The 27,002-nt window shown below is 47.3% G+C and overlaps 1 protein-coding gene across 2 annotated transcripts in view; it reads right to left on the bottom strand.

Annotated features, from left to right (window-relative positions):
- suclg2 (succinate-CoA ligase GDP-forming subunit beta) overlaps positions 1–27,002 on the bottom strand; it is a 73,324-nt gene that overhangs the window by 11,306 nt on the left and 35,016 nt on the right. The window contains exons 4-10 of one of the 2 annotated variants that reach the window (XM_035520439.1): positions 26,655–26,745; positions 24,595–24,747; positions 24,046–24,135; positions 20,917–21,013; positions 10,871–11,032; positions 9,392–9,534; positions 7,621–7,919 (exon numbers count right to left, since the gene is read on the bottom strand). In XM_035520439.1, the coding sequence (XP_035376332.1) occupies positions 7,794–7,919; positions 9,392–9,534; positions 10,871–11,032; positions 20,917–21,013; positions 24,046–24,135; positions 24,595–24,747; positions 26,655–26,745 (862 nt within the window). In that variant the 3' untranslated portion in view covers positions 7,621–7,793. Of the gene's footprint in view, positions 1–7,620; positions 7,920–9,391; positions 9,535–10,870; positions 11,033–20,916; positions 21,014–24,045; positions 24,136–24,594; positions 24,748–26,654; positions 26,746–27,002 lie in introns of those variants that run through there. The other variant, XM_035520438.1, reaches the window with a different exon arrangement.

Here is a 27,002-nt window from a genome sequence, read left to right as displayed (position 1 = left end):
GCTCAGAGAAAGGAAGAGAGAGGTTGCAAAAGAAAAGCGATATTAGAAAAGAGAGCACAGGAGAAAAGTGAAAGATAGATGGGATGAGGGAACGCTAGAAAGGCTGTGATAAGAAGAAAGCATAAGAGAGAGAGAGAGAGAGAGAGAGAGAGAGAGAGGGAGGGAGGGAGGGAGGGGGAGGGAGAGGGAGGGAGAGAGAGAGAGGGAGAGAGGGAGGGTAAAAGAACCCACAGTGACGGTTTTGATTCATTCTCTGCCTTTAAAAGTGGCGTTTCGCCACAGTAAACATCACTCCTTTCCCATCAACTACACCCCCCCCCCCCCCCCGACACACACACACACACACACACACCATCAGCCCCTGGGTGTGAACAGTTCTCTATGTCCATGGAAGCGTCCTCAAAGATGAGTGCGGTTGATTACAGGCTCAGACAGTTTTCTAATTATTCTGTCAAACATCAGTCTAGGAGGCTGACGGTGTCTCTGACGGCGTCTCCGGCGCCTGGGCCGGGCCGGGACAGGACCTGACAGCGGCTCTGTGGGCCAGAACCCAGGCCCGTCAGGAAAAACATGGAGAATACGCGCTTTAACACACAAATCAAGACAGATCCGTTGTGAGGTTTGCGGCGGAGAAGAACTCTCTGGGGTCACGTCAGCCTGCTGGGAGTGCGAGAGTCTGCCTGTTTATGGTGGGTGTTACCGGAAAAACTGCACCCGTCCAAGAGTTGTACGTATGCCACTTCCTGCCGATACGGTTCCACAAGCATTAAGTGAATGGGAAGATGACTGCTGATCTCAGATCAGCTCTGCCTGTCCACACGGCAGTATTCATCATAACAAAAGTCAGGGTCTGATGCCAGTGACAGGTCCATGTGTCCATGTGTGTTTCTTGAAAAGAGGGAGAGAGAGAGGGATGGAGGGAGAGAGAGACAGAAGTGTCACAGGAGGGCGGGTCCAACATCTCACTTCCACATGTCCACAGCAGCAGAGACAGACAGACTGTCGGACAGGCGTCCCTGATGAGCCGTGACCGCGTCAGGCCCGTACTGATCATCATCAAAACACCTCTCGCGCTGGAGCACAGACAGAAAGGCACACACATGCCGGTATGGTCGTAACGTGGCCGGCTTCCCAGTGTGCCCAAGAGCCGGTCCGGAACTTTGCCGACCGCTGGCGTGTGGTGTGGCTGGCTCGGGTAACACCACGCAGCAGTTACGGTTCCGCACGGCATGCTCGCGCCCTGTCCGGGGTGGTAAGTTCAGGGTCTCTCCCCCCTCCTCGACATCACATCATCCGGATTTAACATTCCTCTTCAGCGGAAGGGCCTCGAGTCAGCCGACCAGCGGGAGAGGTTCCGCACGGAAGGTTCCGGATGGGCAGCTGGCTAATGAAAACGGCTTGGTGGGCTCCTGGTGGGTTTTCCATTACTGGCGTAAAGAGGGTTGGCCATCAGAGAAGTGCCTCGTCGGGAAGCACACCTCGGAAAAGCCAATTACACCGGCAAGAATACCTCCGTACGGATCCGGGAATGGCTCGGCAAACACGTGCGCTGACACGCACGCACAGACACACACACACACACGCACGCGCGCACACGCGCCTGCGCGCGTGTGTGTGTCTGCACACACACATACACACACACACGCACACGCGCACACACACACAGACTATGAGATGAAAAGATGCAGAGCAAGTGAGTTCCTTTAATGTGTCAAACCTCCTCATCTGTTTATATACACACTTATAATTATGGCTATTTTAACTTCAGTATGATGGCTTTGTGTTACATAATTTTACACGCTACACAAAAGCTACATGACAGCCAAAACATTTCATTATATTGCTACGCTGCATACTGTAACTGCTGCAGTGGCATATTACAGCACCAGGGTGACAACGTCATCAAAGACTGGCACGCACGTTTGTGACCAAAACGCCTCTCAGCTCAGACAACGACCTCACTTCATCAAAAACAACCATGTGAGACACATCAGGATTGTCCCTCACAGCACACAGTCAATGACATCACTGAGTTGTTTTCATGTTTCGGGTTATTAACAGCGATAAAGACTTCCTGTTGTGTAAACGTGCTGTGTGTGGACCCCGTGGTACGTGGTCCAGCCAGGCCGAGGAGCGCCATCCTACTGGTGGTTTAATCCACTGTGTCTTGGCAGCCTGGTAAAGTGGACAAACAAGATGGGATGTGTGGTTTTTCCAGCCCCCAGAGGGATGGATGTGTCTCTGCTCATCTGTGTGCCAAAACTCATCAACCTAATTATGGCACAATCCCACCACTCAGAGGGGAGACACACACACACACACACACACACACACACACACACACACAAGCACACATCCCACCGCTCAGAGGGAAGAGACAGAGACACGCAGAGAGGGATCGAGAAAAGACCACCCACACACACACACACACACACACTCACATACACACAATTAATCACACACACACACACACACACACAGACACACACACACAAATTAATCACACAAAATGCACGCACAACACAGTCACCCCCTCTGACTGTTTCTGCTTTCTAATGCGTTGCCAATACAATGCCATACTGCACTCTCTCTCTCACACACACACACACACACACACACACACACACAGGGCCGGTGCTTCACTGTGATGAACACTGGGTCTCTGGTTTAGTATTCCATGTCCAGTTGAGTCATGGTTACGTATTCCAGGCTAACAGCCATCGGAGGTTGTAGTGATGCATCCATCATTAATGCAGGATGGGAGGACAGTTATGGGCCCTGGGACTGAGCATGAAGTAGAGAAGAGCTATAGTCACCTCGTATCTCATACCTCCACGCACACACACACACACACACACACACACACACACATATATAAAGCTCTCAGAAGTCAACGACTGTGGAATGACAGTTTTAGGGAGGAGACGCACCAGAGCAGTGAGTGAAAACGCACATAACGCACCGAGTGGGCACATGTCACACTGGAGGAAATGACCATACGGATGGGGGGAGGGAGGTAGAGAGAGAGAGAGAGAGAGAGAGAGAGAGAGAGAGAGAGAGAGGGAGAGCAGTGGCCGCAGGCCCGTTCGAACGGGAGTGCAGCCTCGCACGAGCAGGGTCAGCATGAGGTCAGTACGAGGTCAACACGAGGTCAACCCACAGCGCACGCCCGCCACAGGCCATCACACAACTCCCCCGTCTCCTCTACACATCACCTCAGTGAGATGAGCGTGAGAGAAGGAAGCTGGAAACGGAAACGTCTGCTTTCCCGCGCTGGTCCTGGATCAGCTCGCAGGGGAGCATCTGACCCAGAGAGAATCACCGAGACTGCGCCGAGTGTGTTTGGAGCCGCGTCGAGCACAGCGGGGGTCACACTTTATTAGATTTATTTCTCTGTCTGCGTGGTATTTCTGTAATTAAAAATGACGACCCCTAGTCCCTGGGAAGGAAAACATGCCCTGCTTGACGGAGCACGGAGCCAGAATCTTAAACACGGGACACTGGCATTAGAGGAGTATCATACCATCATCGCCGTCGTCATCCCGCGTCCGGTGGGCGTGGACATGACAGCCAAGCTCCGTAACTACGCCGCGAGCTTTGATACTCTTTTCCCAGACGGGAATCGGAGCGGAGCCGGCCTGCGCCTCGAGCCTGTTGGAAGCGCGGACCAAAACGTCGGCGCAATTAAATTACGGAACGAGAGGCCATAATCTGAAGAGCTTCTCGGTGACTCGGTGGAAGCCCCCATAAGTTAGGCACGTGTAAAAAAAATAAATCGTCTCACGAGTGCGAAGATTACAAAATGACGTGAGCATGAGCCCCTCCTCCCTGTTTTAATCAGCGGCCGGTTCAGTACCACAGAGTTCTGATTCCCACAGGCCACAAGACTAACTTGCAAGTGTCTGTCTCCTCACGTATGCGGACGGCGGAAGGCACAGGGGTTTCAGGTTCTGCCGACCGAGCGTAGGATGCACGCCTGGGAAGTGCCAAGTGAATCTAAAGTTTGGACTCAGCAAACCTGTCGAGCTTTAAATATTTAAAGGCACAGAGGACCGGGGTAGTGAAGCAAGGCTGGGTAGGAGGAAAACATCCCACGGCCAGACTCGAAGGGGCCGCAACCTGACCGGACCGGGGGGTTCTGGACCACGAGCTCCAGTGTCCTTAGACTGAGAATGAGAGAGAGAGAGAGAGAACGAGAAAGAGAGAGAGAGACATCCAGCTGGGGGGGGGGGTGTCTGGACAAAGGATAGACAGAATAGAAAAGGCGGGAAAACAAATAATGAATGCTAGAATGAGAGAAGAAGGGAGGAAGGGGGACGATGTCCTCGGCTGTACGCGGGCGATGCGAACGCCCAGGAGAGAAGCTCCATCAATGCACGCGGTGCCTCCACCTGGCCATCGACCTGCCATTAGACACCACACCTTTCAGTCACTCCATTGCCGTCCGGCTGCGTGAGGAATCCGTGGAAACGATCACCCGCCGCATGGCATTTAGGTCCGGCCGGCCCCGGCCGACGGCCACGGGAAGGACGTCCTTTTATCCGTCTGTCTGTTTATTTCTTTCTTTTTCACAAAGAGCGTCAAATGCCAGCTGAGACGATGTGGGGGTGGGGTGGGGGAGGGGGGCGTCCCGGCGGACGGATCAATCGGATGGATCATCTCAGGCGGGGAGGCACTTCGCACAGTTCGATCGTGCGGAGAATTCCGAACCAGCGGGCTGGTGACGCCGTTTTCTGCCGAACCCCCTGGAAGGGCACGGAAAAACATTTCCACTGTTCTGCCCCACGCTCTCCGTGGAACATTAAAGCACATTTTGTGGACGGGTTGGAAAATGAACAAATGAACTAGTTTCACGAGTGTGATGGTGGTGTTATTTACACAAACTAATCACGTGCAAACGCCTTCGGCTCTCCGTAGTTTGTAAGAGATGAGTGTATGCGTGCGCGTGTGTGTGTGCATGCATGTGCGTGCGCGCGTGTGCACGCGTGAGTGTGTATTAGGCTTAAATAACCCATTAAACCTCCAGCCCAACTGCAGTGACATCCGTAAAGTCTTAAACTGATGTTTAAAGACTTCAGAGGGGTACTGGACAAAGCATGCATGCGTGTGTGTGTGTGCACGCGTGTACACACACAGGCATGTGTGTGTGTGTGTGCGCGCGCACGAACCGAGAAAAAAGCAAGCTCTAAAGACACCTTAATGGCGCCTCCAGTACCACATCAGCGCTGGCGGCAGGTCAGGAGTGATGTGTACACACCAGCGGAGTGGCGGAATGCCTAAGCTTAACGCAGCCTTCTGTATAATGAAAGCACGCCTCACAAGGTCTCTCAATTACCTCTAAAGAAAACACACACGCACACGCTGCATAAACAGAAAGTTCCCCTGCAACTCCAGCGATAGTCATTCTGTGTTTATCTCATTAAACAAGTCCGTTATTGACCAGCCGAGCCGCACAGCCGATAGAATCTCGTGCTGTTTTTTGGAGAGCCTGGACTGTTTGCTCATTATCGGAGCGAGTGAGTGCTCGCTCGGCTCACGGCGGTGTGTGAGCTCACCCTGAGCTTGTTCAGGGCTCTCCCGTGCCTCCAGAAGCTTGTCTTCTCCTGTAACGCGCCGTGACATGGCACTCCTCGCCACCCCCCACGTTAGAACCTTTCAGCGCTGCACTTCTCATTAAACGTTCTGGAATTTGAGCGATTCCTTACGGGTGTTAGGCAGATACACGCTGTTTACTCACACTGCCAACACATTATCGACTGTGTCTCATAATTGATAATACTGGAATACATAGCCAACCGACGCAGAGAGACAGAGACACAGAGACAGTGACAGACACAGAGACAGGCACAGAGATACTGAGAAAGACTGCTGTATGTTCACTCCTGCCACAGTCTGAGGGACAGTGAGTGACCGTGTCAGATATCAGATACCACAATTATCAGATACCAGAACTTTCATATTATTATTATTATTATTATTATTATTGTTATTGTTATTATTGATAATAGGAGCAATAATAATAGTTATATTATTATTGTTATTACTATTATTGTTAGCGGTTGTAGTATTGTTGTTCTCCTTTATATCTTGTGTTTACCATGTTAATTTCTTCATCATAGCTTTGGCAATACAAATGTGAATATTTGTCATGTCAATATAGCATCACTGATTTGAATTGAACTGAAGCGTGAGGGACAGAGACAGAAAAACAGAGAGACGGTGACAGAAGTCAAACTCCGCCGTCCATGAAAAGTCCAGATGCTCAGTCTCCTCACTGCTGCATGAGAGCTTTAGCAGTGAGACTGCGCTACAGGAAAAATCTCCCAGAGTTGATGCCAGTTTTACGCAGGTGTAACGCAGCCCACCATGCTGTATGAAGTGGGCCTGGGGTCCGAAAGGCACCTGCCTGAGAGATCATTAGGGGCGGGGCAAGGGGCGGGGCTTCAACACCAGGGGTCACATCCCAAACAAACACCGTACGGACAAAACCATCAGGGTACCAACACGGGGGTCTCTAACAGGTGGTCTGGAAAAAAAAAACAAAAAAACATTTTCTCTATGTCATGTTTGTATTTTTTTTTTTAACTATATTTTGCTTCCCCTCAAAGGCTTTTCACACATCAAAACAAGTGGATGTTTCAAAGCCAAGTATTCTGTATCTCAGAGAGAGGGAGGGAGGGAGGGAGGGAGGGAGGGAGAAAGAGAGAGAGGGAGGGAGGGAGGGAGAGAGAGGATGAGAGAGAGGGAGAGGGTGTGTAAATATACAAAGCTGGATGCAGAAAGCCAAACCCCCAGAAGTTCCTCCATTGCTATTGTGATAATACACTGCCTTGTCAATCACAGGCAAGGGGCGGGGCTTGAGGCTTCCACTGAGCACGCTCTGTGGGACAGACGGCCAGATGTGACAGAAATGAGCTCCATTATTGGAGTACTGTCAGACTAATGCCACCATTAGTCCACAAATGTTGGGGTACTCAGGTCTTTTAAAGACAAATGATGTGTGGGTAAAGTGGAAGAGAGAGAGCGAGAACATGCACTACTTCAGGCTGGCAAGTCCCTCACCTGTCTCTGTCTTGCCTGTCTCTGCCTGGATACACACACTCCTAACACAATACACAAGTCCACCTCTGAAATTCTCCATCTCTCCCTCTCTCCCTCTCTATCGGGTGAGTCCACAGGTGTAGGACAATTCTCCCCCAGGTGGAACAGTGTAAGCGGAACTGTACTAGCAGTCAGAGTGAAAATGTAAAATGTTTTATTCATTCCCTTATTCAACTTTTTAAATGACTGTGGTGAAAGAGCACTGCACTCATTCACTCACACCCCCCCCGCCCCCAAACACACGCGCGTGCCCCCAACACACACACACTCGCGCGCGCGTGTGCGCGCACACACACACACACACACACACACACACACACACACACTGCAGTAAAGAAAGACCAGAATTATGGTTGTTGAGGAACAGCCAAGAACATATTTGAAAATGTAGTTTTCTATTCTATGGAAGAAGAAAGAAACAGAATTTTTTTAAATATATATATATATATAAAAGAGAGAGAGATATAGAGAGAGAGAGAGAGAGAGAGAGAGAGAGAGAGAGAGAGATCTGACTTTAATCATGTGATAGATGATGTTCTTTTACAAAAACTCCAGGAACCAAGGTCACCAATTAAAATCCTGAAGGTGCTTCAGGGCACTCCACTCGTAACATACTCCCCAGTTTGTTTGGAGTTCCACGTTATTGTTGGTGACTTGCAAATAGTGTCTTTCGGCTTGAATTCCTGACTCAACTAAAGCTTCCAACAAGCTCGGAACTTCTGTAGCCTGTTCTTCAGACTTCGACCGGAAAGATTTCCATGTTGCCAGGACCAACTAATAGTTCTGAATGCATTTATACTGCTGAGCCTGAAAAACTCCTGCAGAGAGAGAGAGAGAGAGAGAGAGAGAGAGAGAGAGACAGAGTCCCCTGTACCAGATATTCAGCTGTGGAGAATGAGAATAGTGCATAAAAGCAGCACTGGAGATCAAAGCAGTGTTGGACACACACACACACACACACACACACACACACACACACACACACACACACACACACACTCCATATCCAGGCTTCAAGACTGAGCCACTTCAGTGTCATAAATGCAAGCTTCTCTCCAAACCGTCACCGCCGGAGACCAGGACCCGCAGGTTGACCTTTCACCCCCAACGCTCCTTCTGTTCTTTACCTTTTGTCTCAACCACTCTATCCTCCCCTTTAAGATCCCTCGGCCAGTGTTGTATTTCCACTTTGAAGCGGGTGGGAGGGGAGTCTGGTTGGCAAGCACGGCGCTGGAGGTGTACGGATCGCGGCCCACTGAGCTAGCAGAGGGGGGCAGACGCGGAGCCTGCCAGCACGGCCCCTCGCGGCGGGTGTGTAAAGCGTTAATTAGACGTCTGTGCGGAACCGAGCCGGAGTGCGGAGGGCCTGAAGAGTTGGGGGTAGAGAGAGGGAGCCAAAGTTGCGAGGGACGCGAATGCAGATTTCATCCCGTTAGAGAAGGAATAATTACATATCCTGATTTACATTCCTGGCACAGAGGAGAGGTGGCAGTGCACAGACCCTGTGAAATGTAAATGACTCCTTTTAGAGAGGGAGAGAGGGAGGGAGGGAGAGAGAGAATGGTGACTACAGAGGAGTCTGCCCTATCCCTGAGTGCTTTGCATTACCATAGGTGACTAGCTAATCTCACACACACACACACACACACACACACACACACACCAGCCCTCTTGACTTTTTCTACTTTATCCTACACCATGATGAATTCACACATGATAAACTACAATATTTATACCTGAGACACCTGAGCAGAACAACACAGCAGATGAGTGGGAGGTTCTTGACAGGGGCTGGCCGGGCACGACCGGCCGTGTCTCAGCCAGGTCCGCTCGCTGGCATTCCAGTGCTGCCGTGTGTGTGTGTGTGTGTGTGTGCGCGCAGATGAGCTTGGAGGCGTGGCTGTTTATGACCCCAGAAACGAGGAACGCGTGAGTGATGGACTCGATGGATCTGGTGATGAAGAGCTAATGTGTGTGTGAAGGGAGTTAAACGTGCAGCTATAAAACAGCCACTTAAACCAGAGCATCAATAAACAGAAAAGCTCTTAATCAGCCCCACCAGAAACGTGTGTGTTGGGGGGGGGGGGGGGGGGGGTGTCCCGTTAAAGACCAATTATCAAGGCTTTATAAACAAACTGTTAATCTCCAGATGCAAGTTTCATGTCTGCAGATGCATCATTTCAGACTAATTACTCTCCGTGTTATGAATCTGTCTTCATGTGACGAGGAGAAGTGCTAAACTCCACCGGAGGCGACCTGGAGAGTGTGTGTGACGCGGGCGAGCACTCACCTTTGGGTCACCTGTGAGGAGCTTAAACGCTGCATACACCTGGTTCTCCTTTACCCCTCCCCCCAGGTCCAGGAAGTTGGCTGGTTTCCCGCCATGCAGGTCGATGATGTCACATGTCGCCATGGCGAGGCCGGCACCATTAACTGCAAAGGGCAGAGAAGTGCGCGACAGGTCTTGACATCGAGTGTGTGGTGATCTTAGACAGCTCGTCAGACAGACAGAACGTCAGACAGAACACGCCGGACCTGCAGTGGCTGTAGACTGGGGAAAAAAAAACCCTAAAAAACTAAACACGAGGAAAATGGCTGATCTCAAACTCTCAAAGCACAAGAAATCTCGTACTTCAGATTTTAAACTTTAGTTTAAAGCAGTCAGGACGTCCTCGGCCTCAGCACCTCATAGCTCGTGTTCATCTGCCAGTCGGGATGTTTGTCCCATGCTACAGCGATTAAACTATACTGCCACCGTTCCTGCTGACCAAAGCAACCGCACAGAAAATTCAGGTGTGTCTCCATGCCGAGCGTTGGCAAGGGTGGTGGTCATCACCGTGGTAACAGGCCCTCTGCGCTGACCTCACCACTCAAGCGTGTAGCGAGTGTGAGGGTGTTTCCCGGGAGACTGGAAAACCCACACTGCATTTTGCCTGTCAGAATAGTCAGCGAAGCTTCCTGAGCTCAGTGAAGAACACATTCACAGCTGTCCTTTTACTGGGTCACTAGAGGGGAGTGTGTGTGTGTGTGTGGTTTCTGGAGGTGGTTATCTGAAGGGTTTCTGGAGGTGGTTATCTGAAGGGTTTCTGGAGGTGGTTATCTGAAGGGTTTCTGGAGGTGGTTATCTGAAGGGTTTCTGGAGGTAGTTATCTGAAGTGGTTTCTGGAGGTGGTTAACAGAAGGGTTTCTGGAGGTGGTTATCTGAAGTGGCTTCGAGGATTCTCACTAATTGAAAGCCATCGCTTCTAGAGGGACCCATCTGGAGCTGTAATGTATCTGCTTAAGATCTTGTCTGGAACAGACACCACTTATTTAATCCAGAGGGTCCAGCAAAAACAGATAAAAACAAAACCTACCAAGACACTATCAAACTGGACACCAACACCTCAACAACCGCTGAGTCCCTGCCCTCCCATTCCCCCCCAACACCTCCAAAGCTTTGGTGCACCGCCAGCAATCCATAACGTCCTTGAAATCAATCGCACAGCTTCTGGAGCTTTGAGGACACCTGATTCTGTCAGAAGGAACCGTTCAACCTCTCAGCCAGCAGAGCTGGAAATCGGCAGGTCTGTCGGAGTACCGCACAGCGGGGTGGGATGTGGGGTCAAACGGGTCTTGGCACATAACTCATGACTGGCCTGGATCAAAATATCAGGATTAAATTTCAAGAGATGAGAATGCTGCTTTGTTTTGTTTTTACACAGGCCAATGGTGCACGCACACACATACCAGGATGGGACAAACATTCGAAAGAAAAGGACACACTCACCAAAGCAGGCGATGTTGCCGTCCAGGCCAATATATTTGAGGTCATACTTTGCTGCCTCCGTTTCCATGGGGTCGCTCTCGTCCGTCTCGTCCATGGCAAACACGGTTTTCTGCCGGAACTCCGCATTGTCGTCGAAGTTGATTTTGGCGTCGAAGCACACGACTGGGACAGAGGACGACAGAGGAGTGAAGATGTGTGCACGGGTGAGCACACGCAATCTTCCCGCGCTCGACGCCATGACAGACTCTCCATCATCCTGGCGGCGTTCCCACCAAAGGGACTTCACTTCAACCAGACGCTGCACAGTCGTACGCGCTGTAGTCGTGGATGCACATGTAATCGAGGTGCGTCGCTAAGGTAACGTCAAAGAGAAGCTGGCTAATGGGGTTGTGTGTTGCTGTGCGGCTCTCGAGGCTGTCTTCACCGTTCTTCAGAGCTCTGTGCTGGAGCCGTGATGGGGCGTTCCTCTCCACGCTGCTGGATTCAGACAGTGCCCAGGAGGGGAATATTACTATTTATGATGGGCTCGGTGTTAACACCACACTGTGGGACACTATTCAAAGCAAATTAAATCTGAACACTACGACACCTTCGCCTTGGCCAGAGCTGCATATAAAAGACGCACATTTTAGCTCTGGTTTGAAATTCTCTCTTGTACGAAAACAACAACAACAGAACTGTTTACAAAAAAAAAACAGACAGAGCGTCACAATTCACCTTCCGAAGGCTCTATTAAAGAGAGCAGCGCACAAGGCTCTCTGGGACTCTGGCCCCACCAGACAAGGACTCCTCCGGCTCACCCATGAAATCCCTTTTCACTCACAGGCCTTTACCCGGGGACGCCATCATCCATGTGCACGTCCTGGCCCACGCCGGATGCCACGCGTGCAGCACAATGGCTGCTACAGAGCTCCATACAATCACTTAAGCAGAGACGGGGGGGATAAATGCATCACCACGGCAACATGGCTCAGAGGATGAATGGCGGGGACTCCGACGCTTGGGTCTCCCTGATCTCATCTGCAGACCTGATTGCTAATGTCTCACCTGACTGGGACAGGGGCCCGGGACCAAGAAGGGCCCCCCACACACACACACACACACACACAGCCACTGCAGTTACTTAACACTCTAGAGTCACAGAGCGAGAGAGAGAGAGAGAGAGAGAAAAAAGCGAGAGAGAGTGAGAGTGTGAGATTGAGAGCATGCGGCAGAGCATGAGAGACAGAATTGAAATTGAAAATTGAATTGAGAGAGAGAGAGAGAGAGAGAGCACGAATAGGGCAGTAGACTAACTAATAGAGAATTAGCTGCACACTTTAATGAGGTGTGAGACATTAAGAGTCCATTGTGAGAAGACGACATCTCCCTGAGCAAACACTCAACCAGCCTGATCGCTCACAGTAAAAGTATTTCAGCAGCTCAGAGTACAGAGATGAGAAATTCTGCTTCAGTATTTCTCAGCACAAAACAACAAACTTATCCTCTCCGAACAACTCCTCGGAAGACAGAGGTAAACGTTCACGCCTGCATGTCCTGACCGCTGTCGTGTGACCAGTGTTGGCGTGACAGTGACATCACTTTGTAGAGTATGCCACACCACCACAGGAGATGGTTTGTGTTTTGTTTTGATGTTAACTGAAGGTGAAGGTCTACTCTGCTGAACTCTTGAATACCATCTCAGGTAACCCAAACACCTAAAGGTGTGTGAGAGCAACACTTTGATCACTCAGGTAACCCAAACACCTACAGGTGTGTGTGTGTGTGTGTGAGACACTGCTCACTCTTTGGACATGTACTGGTATACTGTGGAACTCTGTAGGGCTGAAACACAGACTGGGGAGACGGAGAGCAAAACAGATGAAGAGAGCTGAGAATGAAAAGAGAGACAGAACGAGAGAAAGAAGACAGCGGAAGAGAAGGAAAGAGAAACAGCACCTTCACCTACAAAGAAACGACTCGAGAGTCACGGATAACTTTGCTAGCATGATGAGTCCATCACGTCTCCTCAGCCCACAAGCTGCAAACATTACTGTCTCTACACTGTTACTGTCCCTTACATTACTGTCTCTACTGTTACTGTCCCTTACATTACTGTCTCTACTGTTACTGTCCCTTTACATTACTGTCTCTACTGTTACTGTCCCTTTACATTACTGTCTCTACTGTTACTGTCCCCTTACATTACTGTCTCTACACTGTTACTGTCCCCTTACATTACTGTCTCTACACTGTTACTGTCCCTTACATTACTGTCTCTACTGTTACTGTCCCCTTACATTACTGTCTCTACACTGTTACTGTCCCCTTACATTACTGTCTCTACACTGTTACTGTCCCCTTACATTACTGTCTCTACACTGTTACTGTCCCTTACATTACTGTCTCTACTGTTACTGTCCCTTACATTACTGTCTCTACTGTTACTGTCCCCTTACATTACTGTCTCTACACTGTTACTGTCCCTTACATTACTGTCTCTACTGTTACTGTCCCTTACATTACTGTCTCTACTGTTACTGTCCCCTTACATTACTGTCTCTACTGTTACTGTCCCTTACATTACTGTCTCTACACTGTTACTGTCCCTTACATTACTGTCTCTACTGTTACTGTCCCTTACATTACTGTCTCTACACTGTTACTGTCCCTTACATTACTGTCTCTACACTGTTACTGTCCCTTACATTACTGTCTTTACACTGTTACTGTCCCCTTACATTACTGTCTCTACACTGTTACTGTCCCCTTACATTACTGTCTCTACACTGTTACTGTCCCTTACATTACTGTCTCTACTGTTACTGTCCCTTACATTACTGTCTCTACACTGTTACTGTCCCTTACATTACTGTCTTTACACTGTTACTGTCCCCTTACATTACTGTCTCTACTGTTACTGTCCCCTTACATTACTGTCTCTACTGTTACTGTCCCCTTACATTACTGTCTCTACACTGTTACTGTCCCCTTACATTATTGTCTCTACACTGTTACTGTCCCCTTACATTATTGTCTCTACTGTTACTGTCCCTTACATTACTGTCTCTACTGTTACTGTCCCTTACATTACTGTCTCTACACTGTTACTGTCCCTTACATTACTGTCTCTACTGTTACTGTCCCCTTACATTACTGTCTCTACACTGTTACTGTCCCCTTACATTACTGTCTCTACACTGTTACTGTCCCTTACATTACTGTCTCTACTGTTACTGTCCCCTTACATTACTGTCTCTACACTGTTACTGTCCCCTTACATTACTGTCTCTACACTGTTACTGTCCCCTTACATTACTGTCTCTACACTGTTACTGTCCCTTACATTACTGTCTCTACACTGTTACTGTCCCTTACATTACTGTCTCTACTGTTACTGTCCCTTTACATTACTGTCTCTACTGTTACTGTCCCTTTACATTACTGTCTCTACTGTTACTGTCCCCTTACATTACTGTCTCTACACTGTTACTGTCCCCTTACATTACTGTCTCTACACTGTTACTGTCCCTTACATTACTGTCTCTACTGTTACTGTCCCCTTACATTACTGTCTCTACACTGTTACTGTCCCCTTACATTACTGTCTCTACACTGTTACTGTCTCCTTACATTACTGTCTCTACACTGTTACTGTCCCTTACATTACTGTCTCTACACTGTTACTGTCCCTTACATTACTGTCTCTACTGTTACTGTCCCTTACATTACTGTCTCTACACTGTTACTGTCCCTTACATTACTGTCTCTACACTGTTACTGTCCCTTACATTACTGTCCTTTACAATGTTACTGTCCCCTTACATTACTGTCTCTACACTGTTACTGTCCCTTACATTACTGTCTCTACTGTTACTGTCCCCTTACATTACTGTCTCTACTGTTACTGTCCCCTTACATTACTGTCTCTACACTGTTACTGTCCCCTTACATTATTGTCTCTACACTGTTACTGTCCCCTTACATTACTGTCTCTACTGTTACTGTCCCCTTACATTACTGTCTCTACTGTTACTGTCCCTTACATTACTGTCTCTACACTGTTACTGTCCCTTACATTACTGTCTCTACTGTTACTGTCCCCTTACATTACTGTCTCTACACTGTTACTGTCCCCTTACATTACTGTCTCTACACTGTTACTGTCCCTTACATTACTGTCTCTACTGTTACTGTCCCCTTACATTACTGTCTCTACACTGTTACTGTCCCCTTACATTACTGTCTCTACACTGTTACTGTCCCTTACATTACTGTCTCTACACTGTTACTGTCCCTTACATTACTGTCTCTACACTGTTACTGTCCCCTTACATTATTGTCTCTACACTGTTACTGTCCCCTTACATTACTGTCTCTACTGTTACTGTCCCCTTACATTACTGTCTCTACTGTTACTGTCCCTTACATTACTGTCTCTACACTGTTACTGTCCCTTACATTACTGTCTCTACTGTTACTGTCCCCTTACATTACTGTCTCTACACTGTTACTGTCCCCTTACATTACTGTCTCTACACTGTTACTGTCCCTTACATTACTGTCTCTACTGTTACTGTCCCCTTACATTACTGTCTCTACACTGTTACTGTCCCCTTACATTACTGTCTCTACACTGTTACTGTCCCCTTTACATTACTGTCTCTACACTGTTACTGTCCCTTACATTACTGTCTCTACACTGTTACTGTCCCTTACATTACTGTCTCTACTGTTACTGTCCCTTTACATTACTGTCTCTACTGTTACTGTCCCTTTACATTACTGTCTCTACTGTTACTGTCCCCTTACATTACTGTCCTCTACACTGTTACTGTCCCCTTACATTACTGTCTCTACACTGTTACTGTCCCTTACATTACTGTCTCTACTGTTACTGTCCCCTTACATTACTGTCTCTACACTGTTACTGTCCCCTTACATTACTGTCTCTACACTGTTACTGTCTCCTTACATTACTGTCTCTACACTGTTACTGTCCCTTACATTACTGTCTCTACACTGTTACTGTCCCTTACATTACTGTCTCTACTGTTACTGTCCCTTACATTACTGTCTCTACTGTTACTGTCCCCTTACATTACTGTCTCTACACTGTTACTGTCCCTTACATTACTGTCTCTACTGTTACTGTCCCTTACATTACTGTCTCTACTGTTACTGTCCCCTTACATTACTGTCTCTACACTGTTACTGTCCCTTACATTACTGTCTCTACTGTTACTGTCCCTTACATTACTGTCCCTTACATTACTGTCTCTACACTGTTACTGTCCCTTACATTACTGTCTTTACAATGTTACTGTCCCCTTACATTACTGTCTCTACACTGTTACTGTCCCTTACATTACTGTCTCTACACTGTTACTGTCCCTTACATTACTGTCTCTACTGTTACTGTCCCCTTACATTACTGTCTCTACACTGTTACTGTCCCCTTACATTACTGTCTCTACACTGTTACTGTCCCCTTACATTACTGTCTCTACACTGTTACTGTCCCTTACATTACTGTCTCTACACTGTTACTGTCCCTTACATTACTGTCTCTACTGTTACTGTCCCTTACATTACTGTCTCTACTGTTACTGTCCCTTTACATTACTGTCTCTACTGTTACTGTCCCCTTACATTACTGTCTCTACACTGTTACTGTCCCCTTACATTACTGTCTCTACACTGTTACTGTCCCTTACATTACTGTCTCTACTGTTACTGTCCCCTTACATTACTGTCTCTACACTGTTACTGTCCCCTTACATTACTGTCTCTACACTGTTACTGTCTCCTTACATTACTGTCTCTACACTGTTACTGTCCCTTACATTACTGTCTCTACACTGTTACTGTCCCTTACATTACTGTCTCTACTGTTACTGTCCCTTACATTACTGTCTCTACACTGTTACTGTCCCTTACATTACTGTCTCTACACTGTTACTGTCCCTTACATTACTGTCTTTACAATGTTACTGTCCCCTTACATTACTGTCTCTACACTGTTACTGTCCCTTACATTACTGTCTCTACTGTTACTGTCCCCTTACATTACTGTCTCTACTGTTACTGTCCCCTTACATTACTGTCTCTACACTGTTACTGTCCCCTTACATTATTGTCTCTACACTGTTACTGTCCCCTTACATTACTGTCTCTACTGTTACTGTCCCCTTACATTACTGTCTCTACTGTTACTGTCCCTTACATTACTGTCTCTACACTGTTACTGTCCCTTACATTACTGTCTCTACTGTTACTGTCCCTTACATTACTGTCTCTACACTGTTACTGTCCCCTTACATTACTGTCTCTACACTGTTACTGTCCCTTACATTACTGTCTCTACTGTTACTGTCCCCTTACATTACTGTCTCTACACTGTTACTGTCCCCTTACATTACTGTCTCTACACTGTTACTGTCCCTTACATTACTGTCTCTACACTGTTACTGTCCCTTACATTACTGTCTCTACACTGTTACTGTCCCCTTACATTATTGTCTCTACACTGTTACTGTCCCCTTACATTACTGTCTCTACTGTTACTGTCCCCTTACATTACTGTCTCTACTGTTACTGTCCCTTACATTACTGTCTCTACACTGTTACTGTCCCTTACATTACTGTCTCTACTGTTACTGTCCCCTTACATTACTGTCTCTACACTGTTACTGTCCCCTTACATTACTGTCTCTACACTGTTACTGTCCCTTACATTACTGTCTCTACTGTTACTGTCCCCTTACATTACTGTCTCTACACTGTTACTGTCCCCTTACATTACTGTCTCTACACTGTTACTGTCCCCTTACATTACTGTCTCTACACTGTTACTGTCCCTTACATTACTGTCTCTACACTGTTACTGTCCCTTACATTACTGTCTCTACTGTTACTGTCCTTTACATTACTGTCTCTACTGTTACTGTCCCTTTACATTACTGTCTCTACTGTTACTGTCCCCTTACATTACTGTCTCTACACTGTTACTGTCCCCTTACATTACTGTCTCTACACTGTTACTGTCCCTTACATTACTGTCTCTACTGTTACTGTCCCTTACATTACTGTCTCTACACTGTTACTGTCCCCTTACATTACTGTCTCTACACTGTTACTGTCTCCTTACATTACTGTCTCTACACTGTTACTGTCCCTTACATTACTGTCTCTACACTGTTACTGTCCCTTACATTACTGTCTCTACTGTTACTGTCCCTTACATTACTGTCTCTACTGTTACTGTCCCTTACATTACTGTCTCTACTGTTACTGTCCCTTACATTACTGTCTCTACTGTTACTGTCCCCTTACATTACTGTCTCTACTGTTACTGTCCCTTACATTACTGTCTCTACACTGTTACTGTCCCTTACATTACTGTCTCTACTGTTACTGTCCCTTACATTACTGTCCCTTACATTACTGTCTCTACACTGTTACTGTCCCTTACATTACTGTCTTTACAATGTTACTGTCCCCTTACATTACTGTCTCTACACTGTTACTGTCCCTTACATTACTGTCTCTACTGTTACTGTCCCCTTACATTACTGTCTCTACTGTTACTGTCCCCTTACATTACTGTCTCTACACTGTTACTGTCCCCTTACATTATTGTCTCTACACTGTTACTGTCCCCTTACATTACTGTCTCTACTGTTACTGTCCCTTACATTACTGTCTCTACACTGTTACTGTCCCTTACATTACTGTCTCTACTGTTACTGTCCCCTTACATTACTGTCTCTACACTGTTACTGTCCCCTTACATTACTGTCTCTACACTGTTACTGTCCCTTACATTACTGTCTCTACTGTTACTGTCCCCTTACATTACTGTCTCTACACTGTTACTGTCCCTTACATTACTGTCTCTACTGTTACTGTCCCTTACATTACTGTCTCTACACTGTTACTGTCCCCTTACATTACTGTCTCTACACTGTTACTGTCCCCTTACATTACTGTCTCTACACTGTTACTGTCCCTTACATTACTGTCTCTACACTGTTACTGTCCCTTACATTACTGTCTCTACTGTTACTGTCCCTTTACATTACTGTCTCTACTGTTACTGTCCCTTTACATTACTGTCTCTACTGTTACTGTCCCCTTACATTACTGTCTCTACACTGTTACTGTCCCCTTACATTACTGTCTCTACACTGTTACTGTCCCTTACATTACTGTCTCTACTGTTACTGTCCCCTTACATTACTGTCTCTACACTGTTACTGTCCCCTTACATTACTGTCTCTACACTGTTACTGTCTCCTTACATTACTGTCTCTACACTGTTACTGTCCCTTACATTACTGTCTCTACACTGTTACTGTCCCTTACATTACTGTCTCTACTGTTACTGTCCCTTACATTACTGTCTCTACTGTTACTGTCCCTTACATTACTGTCTCTACTGTTACTGTCCCTTACATTACTGTCTCTACTGTTACTGTCCCCTTACATTACTGTCTCTACTGTTACTGTCCCTTACATTACTGTCTCTACACTGTTACTGTCCCTTACATTACTGTCTCTACTGTTACTGTCCCTTACATTACTGTCCCTTACATTACTGTCTCTACACTGTTACTGTCCCTTACATTACTGTCTTTACAATGTTACTGTCCCCTTACATTACTGTCTCTACACTGTTACTGTCCCTTACATTACTGTCTCTACTGTTACTGTCCCCTTACATTACTGTCTCTACTGTTACTGTCCCCTTACATTACTGTCTCTACACTGTTACTGTCCCCTTACATTATTGTCTCTACACTGTTACTGTCCCCTTACATTACTGTCTCTACTGTTACTGTCCCTTACATTACTGTCTCTACACTGTTACTGTCCCTTACATTACTGTCTCTACTGTTACTGTCCCCTTACATTACTGTCTCTACACTGTTACTGTCCCCTTACATTACTGTCTCTACACTGTTACTGTCCCTTACATTACTGTCTCTACTGTTACTGTCCCCTTACATTACTGTCTCTACACTGTTACTGTCCCCTTACATTACTGTCTCTACACTGTTACTGTCCCTTACATTACTGTCTCTACACTGTTACTGTCCCTTACATTACTGTCTCTACACTGTTACTGTCCCTTACATTACTGTCTCTACTGTTACTGTCCCCTTACATTACTGTCTCTACACTGTTACTGTCCCCTTACATTATTGTCTCTACACTGTTACTGTCCCCTTACATTACTGTCTCTACACTGTTACTGTCCCTTACATTACTGTCTCTACACTGTTACTGTCCCCTTACATTATTGTCTCTACACTGTTACTGTCCCTTACATTACTGTCTCTACACTGTTACTGTCCCTTACATTACTGTCTCTACACTGTTACTGTCCCTTACATTACTGTCTCTACACTGTTACTGTCCCTTTACATTACTGTCTCTACTGTTACTGTCCCTTTACTGTCTGTACTGTTACTGTCCCTTACATTACTGTCTGTACTGTTACTGTCCCTTACATTACTGTCTCTACACTGTTACTGTCCCCTTACATTACTGTCTCTACACTGTTACTGTCCCTTACATTACTGTCTGTACTGTTACTGTCCCTTACATTACTGTCTCTACTGTTACTGTCCCTTACATTACTGTCTCTACACTGTTACTGTCCCCTTACATTACTGTCTCTACTGTTACTGTCCCTTACATTACTGTCTGTACTCCTCATGCAGTCTCACAGCTCTCTCCTGCCTTTCTCTTCCACACACACACACACACACACACACACACACACACACACACGTTTCATACCTAAACAACAGCTCATCGTGCTTGTCTTTCTTTCTTTCACTCTCTCTCACACACACACACAACATTCAAGATCTCTTTTATACACAAATACAATAGTGAACACAAGTAACACACAGTCTTACATGAAAAAATGGCTTACAAGTTCTGTTTCTTACACACACACACACACAGAAATGATAAACACCTGCAGCAACTCTTTTCTATCCACACATGCACACCACCCCCCCCGCGTTTGAGCATGCGATCTGATGACACCTCACCCTGTCCTTCAGGAGTCTCCCCGAGAGGATTGACTTCCACTTGAGTGGCGTCCACTTTGACAAAGAGTTCATAGAGTTTCTTCATCTGCTCAGCTGCCTGGAACACACAACCAACAGAGCAGTCATTAACACAGCAACCAGAGATCACTCACACATACACACTCAGACACACACCACCATGTAGAGCAGTCATTAACACAGCAACCAGAGATCACTCACACATACACACTCAGACACACACCACCATGTAGAGCAGTCATTAACACAGCAACCAGAGATCACTCACACATACACACTCAGACACACACCACCATGTAGAGCAGTCATTAACACAGAGCAACCAGAGATCACTCACACACACACACACTCAGACACACACCACCATGTAGAGCAGTCATTAACACAGCAACCAGAGATCACTCACACATACACACTCAGACACACACCACCATGTAGAGCAGTCATTAACACAGAGCAACCAGAGATCACTCACACACACACTCAGACACACACCACCATGTAGAGCAGTCATTAACACAGAGCAACCAGAGATCACTCACACACACACACACACACACACACACACACACACACAGACACACACCACCATGTAGAGCAGTCATTAACACAGAGCAACCAGAGATCACTCACACACACACACACACACACTCAGACACACACCACCATGTAGAGAAGTAATTAACACAGAGCAACCAGAGATCACTCACACACACACACCACCATGTAGAGCAGTCATTAACACAGAGCAACTAGAGATCACACACACACACACATCACCATGCAGAGCAATCATTAGCACAGTGCAACCTGTGATCCCACACACCACATAGACACACACACACAGAGCCATGCAGAGCAGCAGTTAGCACAGAGCAACCAGAGATCACACACACACAACCATCATACCTGACCGTCACACACCTATATGTTGTGAATACAAAGTTCCTTCATTAGTGATCAGTGGTTAGCTCCCTCTCTGTAGATACACCAGCCTAGAATATGTCTGTAAAAAGTGCCCAGTCATGGCAGTGGTGTTTAATGGGGTTGAGGTCAGGGCTCAGTGCAGAGGTCACTGGACCTCATTAAAACTACTCTTTATGGAGCTGGCGTAGTGCACTAGAACACAGGACGGAGCCTCTTCTCAAATCTGCTAAGATTAACAATCTCAGTTCTCCCAGTGGCAGTCTGGAACTGCGTAGTGAGTGATGAATCAGGGGACGTGTGATTGGCTTCAGCGTTTGATCTCCCTGCCGGATGAGTTTGTGTGGTTGCTGTCTCTGCGTCCGTCTGATAACAACCCCATCGGAGCAGAAGTGTCAAAGACCGGCTCCTAGTAAAGGTGAGATTGTAGGACAGGGGCGCATTTACAGGAACGCTGCTCTCTACCCTGACCCCCTCCCTCTACTCCCAGGGTCCATTTCCGGAAAACTCCTGTTAGCGAGAGGTGTGGTTCAAACATCTGACCTGACCAATCAGCAGGGGTATCCAAATACTTCTGACCAAACAGTGTGGGAATTACCCATGCACCACTGCACATACGTAAGAAGAGTGCTTGAAGGTCAGTGTTAACCCCAACTCTGATCTATGCAGAACAGAAAGAGGAGACCAACCTAACCCAGGTGGGACACGTCTCTGTTCCAGGAGACCAACCTAACCCGGGTGGGACACGTCTCTGTTCCAGGAGACCAACCTAACCCGGGTGGGACACGTCTCTGTTCCAGGAGACCAACCTAACCCGGGTGGGACACGTCTCTGTTCCAGGAGACCAACTTAAGATCACTCTAATTACATCTGATCTCAACCCACATGTGCCCCCCCCACATCTTTGAACATTATAGTTCCGTAATTTACACACCCTCGTACCTGGACATGCCTGATCTGTTCTCTCTTTCTGCCGAGGTACACCCACACCTGATGTCACTGAACCTCAACCCGTCTCAGCTGCCATGGCTCCTCCCACCTCGCCCTGATGTCCCCCTGCTGTGGCCCACCACACCTCCACCCCAGCCAACTACTTCTCCGTTGCCCTCGATGGACGTTCTCTTGAGGGATGGGTGTCGGACATGCGGACACCATTGGGACAGGACTGGGACCTCTAGAAAACCGGACTAGACATTAATTGCTTATTTTCTTCAATTGTTTATTTATTTTTCTCTTTCACTATTTACTTTGTTCCCTATTGTCTATATTGTTACTATTGCGGTGTCTGTTGTCACCCAGAGGAGGATGCCCTCCCCCTGTGAGTCTTGGTTCCTCTCAAAGTTTCTTCCTCATCCTCTAGGGAGTCTGTCCTCACCGCTATCGCTTGGACTTGGACATTTGTAAAGCTTCTTTGTGACAACTGCTGTTGTGAAAAACGCTATGTAAGTAAATTTGATTTGACATACACCCACACCCCCACAACCACCCTCCCCCACACACACACCCACACACACCCCCACCCCCTTTTCAGCTTTGTCCTTAACCCTTAAGAAAAGTGACTGTCATCCAGTCGGTTTCTACATTTCCTGTATTTCAACGTTCCAAAGGTTCCTGATCCATCGGCGTTTCTCCCTCCCCTGGGCAGCGGAGCGGAGAAAGAAGGCGGACAAAAAGAGGGCAGGAAAAGCCCCGAGGATGCAAAGCTGGCGGTTCTTTTGGCGTGAGAGAGCACTTCATCCTGGTCCCCAGAAGCCCGGCACAGGTGCGATGGGCACAACCTCCAAACGTCTCTGCAGCCCAGATTTATATCAGGCCTTATCTTTACAGCCATGGCAGTTACGGGGAATCGGTGAGTCATTTATGGGTGGCCCTTACGGCAGATGGAAGGGGGGTGCACTCCACAGCTGCTGGATGGAGTGATTGGAAATGTACGCACCATAGCCTAAAGCACACAGCATTTAGCAAAACAATTGTGTGTGCGTGTGTGTGTGTGTGTGTGTTGTGCACTACTGATAGAGAATGGGCTCAATAAATTGCTTATTCTTGACAGTGGTGCATTTTAGGGTTTGTCTTTTGTTAGGATGGTGTGTGGTGTACAGTGGAGTCATATGTACAGTGTCTAATCCGGCCAGATTCCCTGTTTCTCCAGTGGAGTCATATCTACAGTGTCTAATCCGGCCAGATTACCTGTTTCTCCAACGGCCCTCTGAAGCCCAAATTAGCAGCCATACGTTGGGCCTGGTCATCTCGAACACCTTCAAAAATATCTATGGTTTCCTGTGGAGAGAGAGAGCGAGAGAGAGAGACACAATGAGACCTAATCTGACAAAGTAGATGTTCATATTGAAACGTGTGTGATTACACAGTAGCCGCCGACAGCCAACTCTAGACCAGAGAAGAAGACAGACAGGGGGATCCACACAGAAAAGTCATAATCACAGAGGCACTCTCACTGGGGACGTCGGAGCCGAGAGGACACGTCCCACATTTCAGACACGGACGAAGACACAGGACTGTAGCTCTAGTGCTGCGGTAAACTTAAGCCACGTGTGCATTCTCTCACAATAACTCACACACACGTACACACGCATGTAATGTTTATTTATATACACAAACACTGCAAGGAAACATTAGTAAATACATGCACACAACTCCCCCCACCATCACAGAGACCCACGCCTAGAGAATGAATGAGTGAGTGAATGGATGAGTGTGAGAGGATGAGGGTGGGCGTACCTTAAAGATGAGTTCGGGTGTTCTGTCCGCGACCTCCTCAATGTCCATCCCCCCCTGAGGACTTCCCACCATCACGGGTCCGTTACACGAACGGTCCATCAGAATCGCAAAATAGGTCTCCCTGGAGATGTCCAGAGCCTCGGCCACCATCACCTGACACACACACACGCGCGTCAGAGTCTGTCCTACACCACTGTGGACACCGTGGTCCTTCAGTCTATGGAGCGGTGTCCAACATCTCCTACATCTACTACACATCTACTACATACTGGTTCCGACATCTACAAACATCTACAAACCAGCTGGGACTGATCCACACTGACTCAGAACATAGGATCGTGTCAATCAGTCCTCAGGTGTAACCCACACCAGCATCAGACCCACAGACCGAGGGGACACGGAAACTTTAAGACCACGTAAGACCGGGGGGGGGGGGGGGGGGGGGGGGGGGGGGGGGCAACCAACAAATGATTACTGATCATTATTGATTATTACATCTTTAGAAATTGTCTTAATTTTATTTTCCTTTATTGATTACTGATAATCTCTTATAAATATCTTTATTCCTAGTGCACCACTCTGATTGATTATCGGAACGCTCCTCCTCCCGCTGTTCATGTGGTACGGCCCGCCGCGTGCTGTGGGAGCTCTTCGTCTCGCCTGTAACCATGCCCATGTTCGCACATACCTGCACACGGTTTATCGCGTAATGTCTGTGTGTATTTAAACCACTGTGAGCGTGTGCATCGTTGTCGGTCTTTGTTCTTGATTATGTTCACGTTAGTGTTGCACGTTACGTTTCTAAGTGTGTTTAATAAACGTCTGTCTCCGTCGAGGGAGCTGGTGTGTCCTACTGCTCACCCTGCGGCACTCGGAACATTACAAGAGAAAGATTATGTTTATGTCTGTCTTATTTAGGATATGTTTACATTTCGCTTATTTAAGATATGTTTATGCCTGTGTTTCTGTTAATAGTTTTGGCAACAGTGTATTTTATAACATTCATGCCAATCAAGCACTGATAACTGAACTGTGAGAGTGAGAGAGAGAACAGAGTGGAAGGAGAGGGAGAACCGTGTTTGTAGTGAAACTGGGACATGGCCATATTAGATTATGAACTCCTGTCGTCGTGGCAGTCGTCTTGTGGTTTCCTGTTTGCGGTGACGGAGACTGACGACGCGTTCGCAGCGTCCGAGAGGCCCTCAGACGGGCGGGGCCGATGTATTGTCCACTGACCACAGCCTCCACCCGCCGGGATACAGAGCCGTGGCACAGGGACCGGGCAGGGGGCAGATTGGAGTGGCTTTGAATAACAAAGCTAACGGGACTCCCAGGAGCTGAACTATGAACCGAGTTACAAGAACCAGACAGGAATGCGGGCGACGTGGTGGGTCTGTGCTGAGGTGCTTTCTAACTCTCTCTCTCTCTCTCTCTCTCACTCTCTCTCTCTCGCTCCCTCACTCTCTCCATCTCTCATGTCCGAGTCCGTCCTCTCCTGGTTTCTCTCCAGTCCTCCGAGACACCTGGCTCTGGAACAGTTAGAGGGCACCAGCGTGTGCATTGAGGACAGGAAGTGAGGCGGGATGTAAACAGGAAGCTAGGGTAACGTCTTGCACCAAGAAACTGAGAGAACAAACGCTCACAGCCAAGGACACGGAGCTTTTATTACATGCAAACGAAGGCTGGTGTGTTTTTCATTTTTCAGCACTGCAGAGGAAAGTGTGTGTGTGTGTATGTGTGTGAGAGAGTGAGAGAGTGTAAAAGAAAAGCAACCCCAAAGGTGGAGACCCTCTTGCTGTGGCGTGGTGGTGTTGTGTGGACGGCGTGCACACACACACACACACACACACACACACACACACACACACTTGTGGAGCTTTACAGGGCACCGTATCACAACAGGTTGATTTTATTTACAAAACCAAACGCTGCCTCAGAACAAACAGAGAAGAGGCGAGATGCTGAAATAAAGACATGAATATAATAATAATACTAATACTGTGATCTTTGTTCTGCTTCCTGTCACCCCTGAGGGCAAGTGTGTGGGACAGGACACTCACTGTTTTAACCTTCACACCCTCCTTAGGCGTCTGTTTGGTGGTCAGGTGGAAACCAAGCATTTTACTGGCCAGATCTCCCACCACTGCAGGGCTGAAACACAGGACAAACACACACACACACACACACACACACACACACACAACACACAGACACACACAGACAATGGCTTAATGCAGAGCTACAGCTAGAATAGCAATGATGATACAACAGGAGCAGATCTGCGAGAGAGAGAGAGAGACAGAGAGAGACTTTATTTAAGTCTTTTTACTGTCTGTTACTAATTCATTACAGACTAAAACACACACATTAATACACAAGTAACGCGTTATATTACACGACTCAGTCAG

Source organism: Electrophorus electricus, chromosome 20, assembly GCF_013358815.1.
Source record: "Electrophorus electricus isolate fEleEle1 chromosome 20, fEleEle1.pri, whole genome shotgun sequence".
Classification (NCBI taxonomy): Eukaryota; Metazoa; Chordata; class Actinopteri; order Gymnotiformes; family Gymnotidae; genus Electrophorus; species Electrophorus electricus.
This window is presented reverse-complemented; position numbering and strand designations above follow the sequence as displayed.